Below are 17,656 nucleotides of genomic sequence, written 5' to 3'. Positions count from 1 at the left end.
CTGGAGAAGAGGCAGAAAAAATGGCTCCACACTGGCCCCTAAAACCTGCTGGTCTTGAACCAGAAACCGCCAACATCAGAGGCCAATGGATGGGATAATGTTGGCATGTTTTCCAATATTGCAAGACCGACGCAATATTGCACAAAAATAACAAGATCTGTTTATATCGCAGATGCCTGATACGGCCATGTAACATGCATTCATTGTATGTTTACTGTGCATGTCGCATTGCACCATTAAGTTATTTTAATTGCAATTACCATATCTGAATTATTGCTATGAATTTTATTTGTTGTTTATTGAATTAACTTTTGACCATTGCATCAAAATCTGCTTGTAGAAATACAAGTGGGTTACCAATTTGTTGGAAAAGCTTTGCATATATATCCCTTTCTTTGTCTTGCAGGTGCAACATCCAGGACTACATGTGGCACAAGGGTGCCCGCTGCGAGTCGGTCATCACAGAGTTCCAGGTAATGTGCATCGCCATCGGGGCCTCCGCTTTCATGGTGCTCCTGCTCTTCATGATCGTCGTTTGCTTTGCCAAGAAGCTGCACGTGCTCAAGACTGAGAATAACAAGTTGCGCAAGCGCAGGTGAGACTCTGACATGCAGTGGGCAGGATAGAGCATAATTCATGAAAGTGACCTGTGTGGTAGAGATTTTTTAGAGAGAGTAAGACAAAGTAGAAGGATTTATGGATTAAAAGCCTTAAAACCTCATGTTTTGTGGAGGAATTAGGAACAAATAAGTCGCACACAGTGGAGCTTGCCAGATTTTTGTGCCGTTATTTAAATAGCAACAATTCAAGCCCATGACCTTTCTTGGGAATATACACCACCAGTTATATTTGATCTCTTATGCTCACCAAGGCTGCATATCTTTGACTAAAATACAATAAAAATAGTAATATTGTGAAATAATATTACAATTTGAAAAAATTATTTAAAATGTCACTTACTCCTATGAAGCAAAGCTGAATTTTCAGCATTCTCCAGTCTTTAGTGTCACATGGTCCTTCAGAAATCATTTTAATATGCTGATTTGGTGCTCAATTATTATCAATCACTAATAATTATTTAAAATGGTTCTTATTATTATGCAATATTTAAAACAGTTGTGCTGCTTAATATTTTTGTGGTAACTGTGATACATTTTTTCAAGAATGTTTATCATTGATGAATAGAAAGTTCAAATGAACAGCATTTATTTGCAATAGAAATCTTTTGTAACATTATAAATGTCTTTACTGTCACTTTTGATCATTTTAATGCGTCCTTGCTGAATAAAAGTATAAATTTCTTTAAAAAAAAAAAACCGTACCCACATTTTTGAATGTTATCACTGATTCCACGAAAATATTAAGTAGCAAAAACATTGATAATGATAAGAAATGTTTTGTAAGTGCCAAATCAGCATATCAGAATGATTTCTGAAGGATCATGTGACACTGAAGACTGGAGTAATGATGCTGAAAATTCAGCTTTGCATCACAGGAATAAATTACTTTTTTAAAGTATATTAAAATAGAAAACAGCTCTTTAAAATTGTAATAATATTTCATAATATTACTGTTTTTTACTTATAAATTCTAACTATAAAATTCAGCCTTGGTGAGACTATTTTCAAAAATATAAAAAAATCTTAATTATTCCAAACCTTTGACTGGTTGTGTAGAATTGCAAGACAAAATAAAATTTCTTGAATATTTTCTTTAAATATTTCTTTAATGTTTCAATAAATATTGTGTTTGTTTGTTTGCAGTTGGAAAAAAAAAACAGCTTAAACCTGCTTGACTAGTTAACTTGTCTGGTTTGCTGGTTTTAGATTAATTTTGGGGACTTGTCAGCAAGCTAACCAGGTAAACCAGCTTTGGCCAGGCTGGGAGACCAGCTTGAACCAGACAAGATCAGCAAAACAATTTTAAGATGGATTTTACAGCAGAGTAAAAAAAAAAAAAGGTTTAGCTGAGAGAAACAACATAACAGTGTAGAAACGGCTTGTGTAATGGCCGCTGCATTTTTAATTCCCTAAAAAGTGTTAGTGCTACTATAGCACAGCTGCTAATCGGAGACCAAATAAAGCCGTGAGTGGATGGCGTGCTAATGCGTAGCGTACTGCGCTAGCAGCGGGCAGACTGCATGATGTCACTGAAGCTACAGCTGAAAGTAGGGCAGAGGGGGAGGGGGGGCAGGCTGACCTACATACAGCTGTGAGACCCAGGGGGGTGTGGGGGTGGAAGCTATGGCCAGGAATTAAACAGCACACACCCTCCTCAAAGAAAAGGAAAATGATGAGGGAAAAGAGGAGAGCAGGAGGAAAGCAAGTGCCAGTGGAGTTTTTATAACAGGCTGCAGAGGAGGGTGGCCATGTTTGGAGGTGAGAATGATGGAGGGGAGAAACAGGCAACAGTGCTACAGATGAGACTCGTGAATACATCAGACGCCCACCTCTCCATCTGCTACAAGTAAATGTGCTTGAATTCTTTCTGCACTAAACGAGATCAAATCTACAGATTGCATCAGAAAAGATGGGGCATATTACAGCAAAAAAAGAGAGAAGGGAGAGGACATTGATCCTATAAATTCTCAGGTGGTTTTAGTTCTGAACCCAGATTAATATCATGTGGCAACCCAACACATTGTCAAAATTGTTTATCACCCCAAAAGTAAGCGAAAATGTATGGAAGCTTGTTTCCACCACTAAATTAAAAAATGAAAAAGGTAATTGCGACTTTTTATCTCACAATTCTGACTTTTTTTCTTGCAATTGCATGTTTGCGTCTCACAATACTGACTTTTTTTCTCAGAATTGTGAGATTTAAACTCGTAGTTGCGAGTTATAAAGTCAGAATTGCATGATATAAAACCCAAATTGTGTGTTATAAAGTTAGAATGGCAAGATATATAGTCACAATTCTGACTTTTTTTTTCTCAAAATTGTGATATAAACTCACAATTGCAAGTTATAAAGTCAGAATTGCATAATATAAACTCACAATTCTAAGAAAAACATCAGTCTTTTTTCCCTTACAGTTGGACATCATAACACGCAATTGCGAGTTTATATCTCATAATTCTGAGAGAAAGTCAGAATTGCAAGTTATAAAGTCAGAATTGCGTTATAAAGTCGGAATTGCCAGAAATAAAGTCAGAATTGTGTTATAAAGTTGGGATTGTAAGATATAAAGTCAGAATTGCGTGATATAAAGTCAGAATTGTAAGATATAAAATCAGAATTGCGTTATATGAAGTCAGAATTGTGTGATATAAAGTCAGAATTGCATTATAAAGTCGGAATTGCAAGTTATAAAGTCAAAATTGTGAGTTATAAAGACAGATTTGCACGTTATAAAGTCGGAATTGCAAGATATAAAGTCAGAATTGCGAGATATAAAGTCAGATTTGCACTTTATAAAGTCAGAATTGTGAAATATATCAATTGCGAGTTTATATATGGTATGTTATAAAGTTGGAATTGCAAGATATAAAGTCAGAATTGCGTTTTAAAATCAGAATTGCGAGATATAAAGTCAGAATTGCGAGATATAAAGTCAGAATTGCAAGATATGAAGTCAAAATTGCGTTATAAAGTCGGAATTGCAAGATATAAAGTCAAAATTGTGAGTTATAAAGGCATTTGCACATTATAAAGTCGGAATTGCAAGATATAAAGTTGGAATTGCAAGATATAAAGTCAGAATTACATGATATAAAGTTAGAATTGCGTTATAAAGTCAGAATTGCAAGATATAAAGTCACAATGGTGAGTTATAAAGACAGATTTACACGTTATAAAGTCGGAATTGCAAGATATAAAATCGGAATTGTGAGTTATAAAGTCGGAATTGTGAAATATATCAATTGCGAGTTTATATATGGCATGTTATAAAGTAGGAATTGCAAGATATAAAGTCAGAATTGTGTTATAATGTCGGAATTGCAAGATATAAAGTCAAAATTGTGAGTTATAAAGGCATTTGCACATTATAAAGTCGGAATTGCAAGATATAAAGTTGGAATTGCGTTTTAAAGTCAGAATTGCGTTTTAAAGTCAGAATTGTGAGATATAAAGTCAGAATTGTTTGATATAAAGTCAGAAATGCGTTATAAAATCAGAATTGCAAGATATAAAGTCAAAATTGTGAGTTATAAAGACAGATTTGCACGTTATAAAGTCAGAATTGCAAGATATAAAGTCGGAATTGCGTTTTAAAGTCAGAATTGCGAGATATAAAGTCAGAATTGCGTTATAAAGTCAGAATTGCAAGATATAAAGTCAAAATTGTGAGTTATAAAGTGGAAATTGTGAAATATATCAATTGCGAGTTTATATATGGCATGTTATAAAGTTGGAATTGCAAGATATAAAGTCAGAATTGCGTTATAAAGTCGGAATTGCAAGATATCGGACATCGGCCCAAAAATATGCAAAATTATTAGCATATATTATTTTGTCAATCATTACATAGGTCTTAAATAATTTTAGAAGTTCTGTAGATTATATTTTAAAACAACATATAAAATAGTATTACTTTGTTAATATCAGCCATAAAGAAGCTATATGTAGAATTCAGAAACCCTTATTTTTAGTGACACTGGTGGGCATTAAGTGAACTGCAGCCAGCAAGCAGTCCTCACACTCGTGTACACATACCGAGAGACTGACTATGATTCAGTGCCCTGATATATACTCACGCCAAAGTTCTTTTTCGTTCTTCCCTTAGAAGTAAAAAGTAGTTATAAATACCATTGCAGCGATTATACTTTTAACGAAAATCCCGACACTGTCCACACTGCAGACAGCGACGGTTAGAAGAATATGTAAATACGTGCTGAGCACTTTCCTCTCAGTAACAGAATAAACACAAAACAAAAATTACAGCAGTGAGAAAACAGCTGTTAAAAAAAGCATCTGATCATAGCGATGTGGATACGTTTCCACTAGCTCTGGACAGACGAGTTAATTAAATTTACATAGTTATGATAGTTTATTTTAAAGTATATGGACTATTGGCTATATGGTTATGTAAGACATAGTTTGAATTAATCCCTTGACATTACAGTACAGAACAGCCCTTTTGGCATTATCCTGAACATTGTGTAAGCATTCGTTTCATGTGTCAATAAAAGAAAGAGAGGCTTTCGGAAGCGCACCTAACCGTCACATCCTTTTGATTTTCCTTCATAAAAAAATCAGTCTACAGGCGGGAAGTCGGGTCTTGTTTTTTAAGTTTCTTTACAAGCTGTTCACACATTGGCAATAAAAAACTATTAATACATGAAAATTCTTACATATAGCCCCTTTAAAAATAACCATATTGTCTATATTGGCCTTTAAAATAGATGGCAATTGGTGAATGCTAACCTCCTCTCCCTCTCTCTTCCTGTTCCAGCCATTTTCATTAGCCAATCATGCAGGTTATTACATTTTATATATTATAATTATTAATATTATATACATTTATCTATATTTGATAACAGGAAGAGTAATGGAATGTTTGAGTAGAAAGTGGGAAATGACAAATAAGGGAAGAAAACTGCGCTCTACACATGATCCAAGAAGCTTAATTAGTTTATTCATTTGAGGTCATTTATGGCAATGAAATGTGTCTAGAACTTCTCATGTTTTGAAATGAGTGAAATATTTGTTGATTTTGAGAAAACATGGCGTCATTGTGTCATCTGATATGTTGCATCACAGGTTGTAAACTGAATGTGTGTCTCCAAAGCAGTCCTAGAATTGCATTAATGCTCTTTTCTCTTGCTTTTTCTCTCTCTCTTTCTCTCTCCTCTGTCCTTCATAACCTCTCCATTCTAATATTCTCCCCCTATATTTTCCATTGTGTCCTTGTCTCTATACCTCTCATTTTCCCACAATGCTCCCTCCATTCCATCACTCTCCCTCTTTTTCTTCCTTTCGCCCCCTGCCACCTCGCAGCAGTAAGTACCGTCCTTCCTCGGAGCACCACAATGATAATTTCTCGTTGTCCACCATCGCTGAGGGCTCCCATCCAAATGTAAGGAAACTTTGCGACACCCCTCCTAACCTCCCTCATGCCCGTGCTTTGGCTTACTATGATAACATTATCTGTCAGGTAACGTGTTTCTCGTCTTTCTCTTTCCTCTCCCCCTCCTTCCCCTCTCTGCATGGACCCCGAGCGTAACCTTTTGGTAAGGGAGGGGGTGCACAGCGCACAGAGAGATGGGAGCGTTTTCTCCGCTGAAAAGGTCTGCTCTCAGATAGGAGTGTGGTTACTGAGGCAACAGTTGTTACCATAGCAACAGGGTAACCGGGAAACAGGGAAAAAAGCTGGTCTTTTTTGTTACGAGCGCCGCTTTTGATGCTCCGTTAATGGCGATGTGGCTGACCTGAGTCTGTCACTGTCTGTCAGCCCCTCTCCGACCGGCCATCCATCTGCCCGGCTGTGTCTCTAGATGAGCAGATAGTCTAGCCTGTAGATGCACTCTTTAACAGCGGTTTGAGAGACTCATGGGAAAGCGACTCTATTGATCCCGCACAAGAATCGATACAGAGGCAGACCTGGAAGACACATTATACCCTGGAACATTCATATGCATACACATGCAGGCTAAACATGAAAGTGACAAGGTATTAAGCACATTGTGTCATTTGCACCTTGTAATCTGGCTTGAGGTGATATTAGGTGTCGAGGTCATTTCTCAATGTGATATTTTACGGTTTAGAGGAATATTTCTTGCTTTATGTGCGAGAGATTGTGAAATTGAGTCTATGAATGGATTAAAGATTTGTACACATTTTTTATTTAATTATTTTTATTTAATTTGAATTAATATACTTTTATTTAATTGATTGTGGTTTTTTTTTTTATAAATTAGAATTTCATTTTTTGTCAGTTGATCTATAATGGTGGCGTATGTGGATTTTTATTTTTTATTTTTGACAATTCTGAGGAATATTTCTAACTTTAAGTGTGAATAGTTATGAGTTTGCATTTAAATAATTTGCATTTATTTTTAATTAAATGTGTTAATTAATTATTAATATTTTTTGTTTTATTTTTTAAAAATAAATTAGGACAGCAGATATCTAATTTATTTTTTGATTAAATTCATAATTTAGTTAATTAAATGTATTGATTATTCATTTTATTTTAATTCAATATTTTTATGTTAGAATTAGACAGTAATTTTCTTAAGTACATTTTTTTTTTTTTTTAATTTTGATCATTTGTTAAGTATATTAGAATTTCCTCAGTTTGTCAATAGGTGTTTCAAAGGTGGGGTAAGTAGTTTTTCAAAAACGCTGTTGGACATTGTTGATATTTGAAATAAACCCAAACAAACACACCCCACACTCTTCATTGCTCCGCCTCCAAAACTCACCCTCCAATCTTAACCACCCCGCTTCGAGTCAGTCTCGAACCCCGGCCCTTTTGCTGCTGGCAGGCGAGGCGAGTGCACTAACAATGACATTAAACATCGTATTCTCTAACGGTCGTCAGTGCGCATTGGTTTACCTGCACAACTCTCGCTATCTGGCCACTGTTACACACACAATGCGAGAGTGGATGTCTGTTTATTAGACACCCCCTACTGATTGATTACATGTTTGTTGCTTGAGTCGGCCCGACTAACTTCCAAACAGTGTTTTTGAAAAACTACTTACCCCACCTTCAATAATGGTGACGTATTTGGTTGCATTGTATTTTGTGTTTCACTGGAATGGAGGGTGTTCAGAGGAGATGTTTTCTGGCTTGTAGGAAAGATAATGAATGATCTCACAAACTTTTTAAGGTCTGGAAAGGTGAGGAAATGCCCCTTTATATATCTTAGTGCGGTCACTGTTTTCAGCAAACATAATGAGAGATTACACAATTTCAGATTTTTACGGGTGAGGTAATCGCAGCATCTCTGGTTCTGGCATTGTGCCCTGATTGCAGACCTTGGAGTCCGCTGAGAGAGCCCACCCACGCCAACCCTCCTCCCCCCATCACCCTGCTCCCCTTCTCTCTTCCTCTGCACCGCTGCATGTCTGACTGTTCACATGGACCTCCTAGTGGTCTTGTGATCCGCTGCTGCTTGTCCACTGCATTGCATTAATATACCTGTCTGTCGTTTCACTCGTTTATCCTGGTTCAGAAAGATGAGAGGGTGAGTGGGTGATCTCCCTGTGCCAGATCTCACCAACCAATAAAGTGTTGAGCGTAAAACGCAGGATAAACATCTGAGATGCAACGTCTCACTGCTGCCTGTAGGTGGCGTAACACTTGGCTAACATGTCTGCGGCATGGGTAGATGTAGATCTAACATGGGCGTTATTCTCTTCTGTGGGATAACCATAACACATCTCTCCTCTCGTTTGAATTATTCTGATGTTTCTTAATTGAAAATACAATGTTCTTTTAGAAAAGAATAGCAATTTCTTTCAAAGTATGTATATTTGAGATCATATTATTTTCACTACAGCCCAGTCGGTCTCAAAAACTCTCAATAAGCACAACATCTACGTAAAATATAACCAGCCATCCATGTGTGTAGTTGCCATCAATTCCAGCTTGGATGCATCAATTAGAAAAAAGTAAAAGGAAATCAAAGCTCTACTTTTTTATTCATGATTTTATACTGAACGCATTTGGGTCGAGAACATGAATTGTGTCTTCTAAATGTCTTTAGGACCTGAGCTCAGGAGTTTTACTGAGAATTTTGATAAAATTATGTAATAAAGTAGTGCAGCTCATGATCAGATTTTTAAAGAGACAGTACACCCCAAAAATAAAATTCTATCATTATTTACTCACCCTGATTTCTTTCAAACCCCGTATGCATTTTTCCCCCCATTATTTATAGATTTTTTTGAGAATTTTTTTATGCAGCTCTTTGCCAAAAAAAAAGAAAAAGAAAAAATGTATATATAGAAATTTTTGTATAATTTTTTGCCATAAAATAGTCACACTTTGCCGAAAAAGAACAGAAATACTTCGTTTTTTCTTTAAAATAATACATGTTTGGAACAACATGAAGGTGAGTAAATAATGCCAGAAGTTTCATTTTTGGGTGGACTATCCCTTTAAGTCTAGTAATCAGTGAATGTAGCCTCAGACGTTAAAACCTAAAGACTTTAAAGGGCCGTAGACATACACCCACAATGCTGATGCTTGAATAAAGCTAAAAAAAAAAAAACTTAAGATAAGTGGATCTTGGGTGGGAACACTTCTCACACAACTGAAGGGTCTTATACAAAGGACCCTTTCCCTGTCTCTCTGTCTGTCTTTCCCTGTCTCTTTCTTTCTTAGTCTCTATCGCTCTCTTTCTAAATGTAAATGATATTTATGAGGTATATAATCCTCTTCATGCCCCCACCCCTCAGAAAACCATGAGCAGATACACCTGGGAGTGTAAGACCAAAGAGGAGCCCGACTGTGAGGTAAGACTTCCAACCCCACAGCTCCGCCCAAAGGCACAGCAGCTGTCCCTTCATTGTGCTATTATCCTGTCAATCAAACTGTAGTGACCAATGCTGGCCCTCCCTACCTTCGTCGTCATCAGGAAAACCAACCCATTTTGCTACAGTATGGTCCATTTAAAGTCTTAAAGGGATATTTCACCCCAAAAGGGAAAACTTCTATCATCATTTTCTCACCCTCATGTCATTCCAAATGTCCTGTTGGGCTTCAAAAATGACAAAGTTCCATAAAAGTTGTCCATGTTGTGTTGCGTCTTTAAGTTTAATATTTGAATTCATTTTGACAGCAAAGGTGAGAGATTTTCAGAGAACAGCAATGGAAGAATGAAAGTTATACAGGTTTGGAGCAACATGAGGGTGAGTAAAAGATTTTTTTTGGGTGAACTGTCCTTTTAAAGAACTCAACAGTCAGAAAACAGTCACAATTGCACTTACAAATATTAATAATAATTGTCCATTAGTGGAAATCACATCAGTGGGTGTATAGTGTTTCAAACTAGAGTCGTCTGCAGAAATATAATATGTCAGATCAAGAATGAGATAAATTCTCCAAATCCTTTCAAACACTCTGTGACCTTCAGACAATATAGGACACTGAAATTGATTGTCTCTTCCGCCCACATAGAGGATTGGAGCTCATCGTCGAAGAGAAAAAACTCCTGTAAATGAAATGCATGCCATGAAACGAGGAATCTCTCAAGACAAGAAGGGAGGGGAGGCAAAAATGTGGACAGTCAGGCCTCTTTATTACCATCAGCTCAGAGCTTCTGCTCCGCAGATCGATATCCGCTTGAGTAAAAGAGCCTGGCTCTAGCTAGCAGCGAAAACAGCCTCTCTCTCTCCACACACACAGACCTAAACCCTCAGGGAGGGTCTGTGACTTGACAGATGTTTTGGAATGAAATAGACCATATATAAACTAGAACGGAAAGGTCAGATAAGTGAAGTGGTTGTTGAATATTTTTCAGTCTCAGATTTTGACTGGACTTAAAGGAACAGTTCACCCGAAAATGTCATTTCTTCACCTTCATGTGTTGTTCCAAACCTGTAAGATTTTGTTTCTTCTGTGGAGCACAAAAGGAGATGTTAATCCATACTTAAATTTCAAGTAATCTGAAGGCTTTGTGAGCGAAATTTAAAGGGATTGTTCAGTCAGAAATGAAAATTCTGTCATTATTTACTCACCCTCATGCTGTTCCTATGGAAGAGGATTAAGGCCAAGCAATAATAAAAAATAAAACCATCTCGAGATTAAAGTTGTTAAATTTCAAGAAAAAACTCGTTAAATTTCAAGAAAAAAGTGGAAATAAAATGTTGAGAATAAACTCATAAATTACGAGAAAAAACTCGTTAAATTTCAAGAAAAAAGTCGAGATAAAATGTTAAGAATAAAGTCATTAAATTTATTTAATAATTAATAAATGTATTATTTTTTTAATTTAACGAATTTGTTCTCGTAATTTAACGACTTTTTTCTCATAATTTAATGACTAATCTCAACATTTTATCTCGACTTTTTTCTTGAAATTAACGTAATTTTTCTCATAATTTAATAAATTTGTTCTCGTAATTTAACGACTTTTTTCTCATAATTTAATGACTTTATTCTCAACATTTTATCTCGACTTTTTTCTTGAAATTTAACGTCATTTTTTCTCATAATTTAACAAATTTGTTCTCGTAATTTAACAACTTTTTTCTCGTAATTTAATGACTTTATTCTCAACATTTTATCACAACTTTTTTCTCGAAATTTAATGAGTTTTTTTCTCGTAATTTAACGAGTTAATTCTCAACATTTTATCTCGACATTTTTCTCGAAATTTAACACGTTTTTTCTCTAAATTTAACAACCATCTCGAGATGGTTTTATTTTTTACTATTGCTTGGACCTAATCCTAAACCTACATGACTTTGTTTCTTCTGTGGAACACAAAAGAAGATATTTTGAAGAATGTTGGTAAACAAACAGTTTTTTGACCATACAGTGGAATTCAGTGGGAACAGAAACATTGGTTACCAACATTCTTCTTAATATATTCTTTAGTGATCCACATAAGACAGAAAGTCATACAGGTTTGGAATGACAGTTGTGTAAATGAAGACAAATTTTTCATTTTTTGGTTGGATTATCCCTTTGTTTGATTTTTATCCACTTGTAATCTTCTCCTCTGCTCAAATCTCATTTTTGTTTATTCAAATATGACACAACTAAACATGTCACACCACGTTCGATGTAAATTGTTAAATGGTATTGGTTCTAATGTGTCTTATAACCAGTTGTAACATACCAAATTTGAATATGCTCATATTTAAATCAATCAAATGAAATTTGAGAGCTATAGTATAATAGAATATATAAATTTCAGTCTGCTTTTACACAAAAACCGATGCATGTGGGTTCAAGCTCACAATTCCTGTAGACTATTACTGTGATGCTTTATAATGGTTTGATGGCAGAATATCAACTCTTACAGTCATAAAGTCATGTAGAATATTCATTTTTGTGTGTACTGTCCCTTTAAGACAACACATGGACCATGCTAGTGGACCTAAGAAGCTGGATCTGTCCAACCAGTCACTGCAGTTTTGACCTCTATCCTCAGCACTTTCCAGATTCAAAATGTACATGATGAAATATTTTACTTTATTCATAGAAAATGAGTGTGGACCCACTGCTCTATTCCCACGTGTCCTCTGTCCCTCTGTCCACTCTAGTTTTGTGCTATAGTGAATCTACAACTGTGACTCTACAATGTCCCTTCCTTGTTTATGTCTCGTCATCTTAGTGTTCTTCCTCAACGCCTTGCAGTTTACCACAACTGACCCTCATGCAGAGAATCTGCAATTAAATGCGTTTGCGTATTTACCAGTTTGTTTTCATTAGAAATGTTCTCAACAGCTCTGTTCCAAAACCTATAACAAGCTGCTTTGTGTGTGCTGTTATTTGTGCTTATTAGAGCAGGGGTTCTCATTCTTTCTGGAACCAAGTATCCCATTCAAGACCAAACTGTTTATGCACTACCAATCAGTTGTGTTACCATGAAAATGGAAATCATGGCAGTGGACGCCTATTTGCACCCAGTGTTCCCACAGTGTCAGTCATCTTTTTGTTTTTAATTGACATTTTCCAACACAGTCTCATCACAATTCGTGGTTCAAATCATATGAATTTGTACGATCTTATTCATACATTTTCGTACAATCTACTTACGTCACAGTGATGAATATGTTCAGGGGTTGATCTTCATCAGTGTTATTTTAGTATCATTGAGATGTAGTATAATATATGCCGTTTTTTAAATTTTGTTTATTTTTGGATTTTCCGTTTTATTTTAATTTTAGTTAAAGTTTTATAAATATAGTTTTATTTAATTTTATTTTTAGTTTTTGTTTGTTATTTTAGTACATCAAGTTAAACTAAATGAAAATGAGAAATGTTGCTTTGGCAACTTGCTGAAATAAAAAAAAAAATATATATATTTTATTTTATTCCAGTTAAAGTTTACTTTATTTCAAGAAATGGAAATATATTTTACGTTTTTAGTTTTAGTTAACTATAACCTTCATTTTTTTTCTCTGTGAAAATCAAATATTTTCTACAGAGCCCTTAAAGGGACATGGTGATGGAAAAAAATATGAAATGGGAGTAAAAATATATATTTCAATGCTTTTGCGTTGTCTCTCGAGAAACTTTGTGTTCGCTCGCAAAACTTTTGTTGTCCCTGAGAAACTTTGCATCCACACTTGTAACCCCAGAGGGACTCGAACCAGGATCTCTGGCATGGCAGGCGGGCCCACTAACAAGGACTAGCGTCAGACAGCAGCATCTAATGTTCCCCCTTTAGGGGCTCCGTAGTTTTCACATTATACGAATTCATACGGAAATCACCATCTCATAAAAAAAAAGAGAGATTGGGATTGCTTCTTATTTGAGATGGACTGTATAAATGCCATATAAGAGTATCATGTTGTTAGCTTAGCAACATATGCTAATGTCAAACTCTGTTGTAATCAATTGCGAGGTTTGTTTTGTTTGAGGAACACTATATATATATATATATATATTATATATATATATGTGAGGAGGTACTCTTATGCACATGAGGTTGCATTTCAGTGAAGATAGTATATGCAATGAGGCAGTTCACTAGGTTTTGGAACAGAGCTATGTGTGTATAACATCTCAAATAATGTAAATTGGATGCATAATATCATTTTAGATATTATACACATTATACAAATTAATATAGGTATAGAGTCTAGGCAAGATTGTCCAATTAATCTTAAAATAAAATAGTATTGAAAATACTAGGCTACATTCAGAGTAGCAGTACAAGTTTAGAACAACATGGCCACCAATTCTCATCAGTACCAGCTAATGTTGACAGGAAGGATGCAAAGTATTCATCAGTCATCTCCATCATGGCACATCCAAAGCAGTTCCCTTAAAAGTCTCAAGAGAAATGTAAACCCCCACCCCATCCATCCACAATTAAAAAACACATTTTCTAGTTCCATGCCGACGGAAGAAAGGACGCCCCCTATCCGGTAACCATGGAGGTGGCGTATCCCCACGTCCTGCCCGAAGTTACAATCTAAGTCATCACTGAAAGGGTAAATCTTCTTTACGTGACACACTCGTGCCTTAGTCCAACTACATCTAAGGACCCAGGATGCTTCATTAGCTTATCTAGCAAAACTAGCTTAGCTTAACCAGATTCCCTTTGAAAAACATGCAAGGTCTGCTAACTTCACCAGCTATACTGGATTGAGGGTGTCAGTTGTCCCTAAAAGGTAGTTTTCGTATTTAAGATGATGCCATTCACTTTGAGGCTTACTTTTGATGATCAAAAGATGTGCAAATCTTCTCTCATTCATTTGTTTCAATTACTGCACTAATTAATGGCCACTAAATGGTTATTCCACAGAGAGAGAGAGAGAGAGAGTGAGAGAGCTTTGCTTTATTGCTTTGGCAGGTGAGCTCATCTTGCCAGAGCTCTTGTTTCAGTTCATGGCTTTTCCTGTTCACTGGCGGGACAGGAGTGTGGGATGGGGCTGTATGAGCTATGATGGGTTTGCATGTATGCATGTGTGTCAGGACGGGTGGATCATACAGCCTCTGCTCTGCCCTGAGGAGAAAAAAGCCTTAGCCATTGATCGACTGCAATCAATTGATTTATTTGCTGCAAGATCTGTTATTGCAGTGCCATCACACTCCAGCTGTTTGAATGTGATGCCAAAGTGTTGTGGATATAACATCTACTGATTTATATTACAGTTTAAATTTATATTTATTTTGTTTGTGTATTTAAACAACTAAATTTATTCACTCTTCCAAATTTGAATGGAAAAAAAATATATATACATTTTGTTTCTGGTTTACTATAAATTATTTCTTTATAAGTTATACTAATAAAGGATGTGCAGTTTATTTATTTATTTACTTATTTATATGTCTGTCTGTTTGTTTACTTTAAAAATGTAATGACTTATTATTAGTTTATATTTAAATATTATTTATGTATTTTTTTATTTGTTTGTCTATTTGTTTAATGATTTAATGACTCTATAATTGCACATTATTAAATTTAAAACATAATTTTATTATAGTTGGAGATGTAATGAGCAATAGGATTTATTTATTTATTTTAATCATTTAAATCACTTTACACTTGCACATTATTTACTTAAAACAACAATTGTATTAAATTAGTAGAATACTTAATGTGCAATATTATTTATTTATCTGTCTGTTTACTTTAAAAATTGAATGACTTTACAATTACACATTATTAAGTTTAAAACATAATTTCATTAAAGTATTTGATGTAATGAGCAATAAGATTTATTTGTTTATTTATTTACTTATTTTTTCAATAATGTAATATCTTTAAACTTGCATATTATTCAATTAATAAATGTATTGAAGTAGTAGGAAACTTAATGAGGAATTTTATTTATTTGTCTATTTATTTACTTAATTTAATGACTTTACAATTGCACATTATTAAATTTAAAACATACTTTTTTTTAAAATAGTTGATTTAATACGCAATGGGATTTTATTTTTAGTTATTTAATAACTTTACAATTGCACATTATCCAATTAAAAAAAATCATTAAAGTGGTATTTGAACAATTATGTATTTATTTGATAATTAATTTATTTTAATAATTTAATAAGATTACAATTGCACATTATTTACTTTTTTTTTTTTTTTTTTTTTTTTTTTTAATTAGGCGACGTAATGAAAAATATGAGGTTGTTTCAGAAGGCTAACATGGGACTATCATTTCTCAGGATGATCCTAATGCCCAGAATAAGCTGGAGGACCCCGTGAAGGCCCCCCCACCCAAAGAGGACGAGTCGCTGAACATCCAGAACTCGCTCACCCCTAAGCACGAGAACAATAAAGTGCTGGGCGAGGAGAACTCTTCGGAGGTAAACTCGCTGCAGAACAACATGATGTAGAACAGAAAAAAAGCACTCCACGCAACCACGTCCACGATCACTTATAGCATTGAGCAGCAGATGGTACGAGCAGCCACACCCACCACACCATCACCACATGACAGAACACTTTGAAAACCCCGCCCCCTCATACCCACTCAGTCTCCGCCTCCTGCCCCTCCCCTTGTTACAGTCTTTTGCCCCTGTAGTCGACCCGCCCTTGACTCAGCCCTTATATATACACACACCTACCCCTGCCTAACTGAATTACGGCATGCGTTGGTGTATATTGTAAAAAAGAAGAAAAAAGTAAAACATATTCGGGGATTAAAATATAAAACGTTGTCATAAAAGAAAAAGCTACTGAGAGGTTTTGATGTTTGTCTGACTAATTCAGTGAGTATGTATAAATATATGGAAAAAATGCTTGGATTGATATAAAGAAAAAAACACAATGTGTCTTTGTTTTGATGTGATTTCTAATCCTTTGATGTACTTGTTTTATTTTGTACTTTTTTGGGAATATAAACTACGAAGAGAAAAAATCTGACAGTTGTTGAAATAAACCTTTTTAACACTAAAGTCCTTGTCCCTGTGTGGTCCTAGCCTGTTTTTCCCTATAGCCAGATGCTGTCTTGCACTCATTATCTCTTGCTTTGCTTGATATTGCGCATGGCTTTTTGATACCTGTTCAATGTCCTGAAGTCTGCATCAGTTTAGATCTTCACACTGACAACATTCTGCAGAAGCCGCTAAGCCTATCATAAGGTGGGTGACCCAAAATCATACACATCTTTCTGCTATTTCCTTGACAGATATGAATTTAAAAGGTGTTAGGGATCAACTAAATGTAATCTGACCCATATTAGACAATTCAAATGTCTCTCTTTTGGTGCATTCAAAAGTTTTAGCTTTACATTTGGTTGAAGTTAATATGAAATTGTATTTTTGAAAAACATGTATAAATATTTTTTCTCACAAGAATTAGTTTTAGAAAGAGATCTGACCCCCCTGTTGAAGACCCTTGATTTTAAAACCTGAGGTTTTGAAAGATTGGTTGTTAATGATGAATGGGCCAGACCTGTAGACGTGTAAACAGTACCTAAAAACCATACTCGAGTAAAAGTACAGATATCTTGCAGCAAAAAAGGACAAGTTACATAATTCACCAATTCCAATACGACTTTAGTAAAAGTGTTAGTATATCTGATTTTAACAGTAGCCTATTTAAGTATTTTACTTATACTGAAAGCAGACCCAAAGATGCACTAGTCTTCAATACCTATGAGACATGCCAATGAAACACAAGAAAACTCAACTCAAAATTGCAATAAATCAATGTCAACACAACAGCCTCTTAAACGTCTACAGACACTCAAAATGCCAGTTAAAGGGGACCTATAATGCCCCTTTTACAAGATGTAATATAAGTCTCCAGAATGTGTCTGTGAAGTTTCAGCTCAAAATACCCCACACAACATTTATTATAGCTTGCAAATTTGCCCCAAGTTGGGTGTGAGCAAAAACACGCTGATTTTGTTTGTGTCCCTTTAAATGCAAATGAGCTGCTGCTCCCAGCCCACTTTCCAGAAGAGGGTGGAGCTTTAACAGCTTGCGCTTTGGTTGCTCAACAACAATAAAGCTGGAGAATCTCACGCAGCCAAAATGATGATTGTCAGAAACAGTGTTGTTCAGCATTACATTGTTCAAACCGGAGTCAGACACTGATGGAGAGACACAGGAAGAAGTTACAACC

At 35.3% G+C, this 17,656-nt stretch overlaps 1 protein-coding gene across 6 annotated transcripts in view; it reads left to right on the top strand.

The window, feature by feature from the left end:
• The window catches only part of cspg5a (chondroitin sulfate proteoglycan 5a), a 55,452-nt gene extending 39,017 nt beyond the window's left edge, over positions 1-16,435 (top strand). For 2 of the 6 annotated variants that reach the window (XM_067396426.1, XM_067396383.1), the window contains exons 3-6: positions 407-595; positions 5,940-6,096; positions 9,351-9,407; positions 15,751-16,435. In XM_067396426.1, coding sequence (XP_067252527.1) covers positions 407-595; positions 5,940-6,096; positions 9,351-9,407; positions 15,751-15,921 — 574 coding nt within the window. In that variant the 3' untranslated portion in view covers positions 15,922-16,435. The remainder of the gene's footprint in view (positions 1-406; positions 596-5,939; positions 6,097-9,350; positions 9,408-15,750) is intronic. The other 4 variants (XM_067396392.1, XM_067396402.1, XM_067396418.1 and 1 more) reach the window with 4 other exon arrangements.
• The last annotated feature ends 1,221 nt before the right edge of the window (positions 16,436-17,656 follow it).

The sequence above is a fragment of the Chanodichthys erythropterus genome, chromosome 2, assembly GCF_024489055.1.
Source record: "Chanodichthys erythropterus isolate Z2021 chromosome 2, ASM2448905v1, whole genome shotgun sequence".
Lineage (NCBI taxonomy): Eukaryota > Metazoa > Chordata > Actinopteri > Cypriniformes > Xenocyprididae > Chanodichthys > Chanodichthys erythropterus.
Note: the sequence above shows the minus strand (reverse complement) of the source record. Positions and strands in the feature narration are given on the sequence as shown.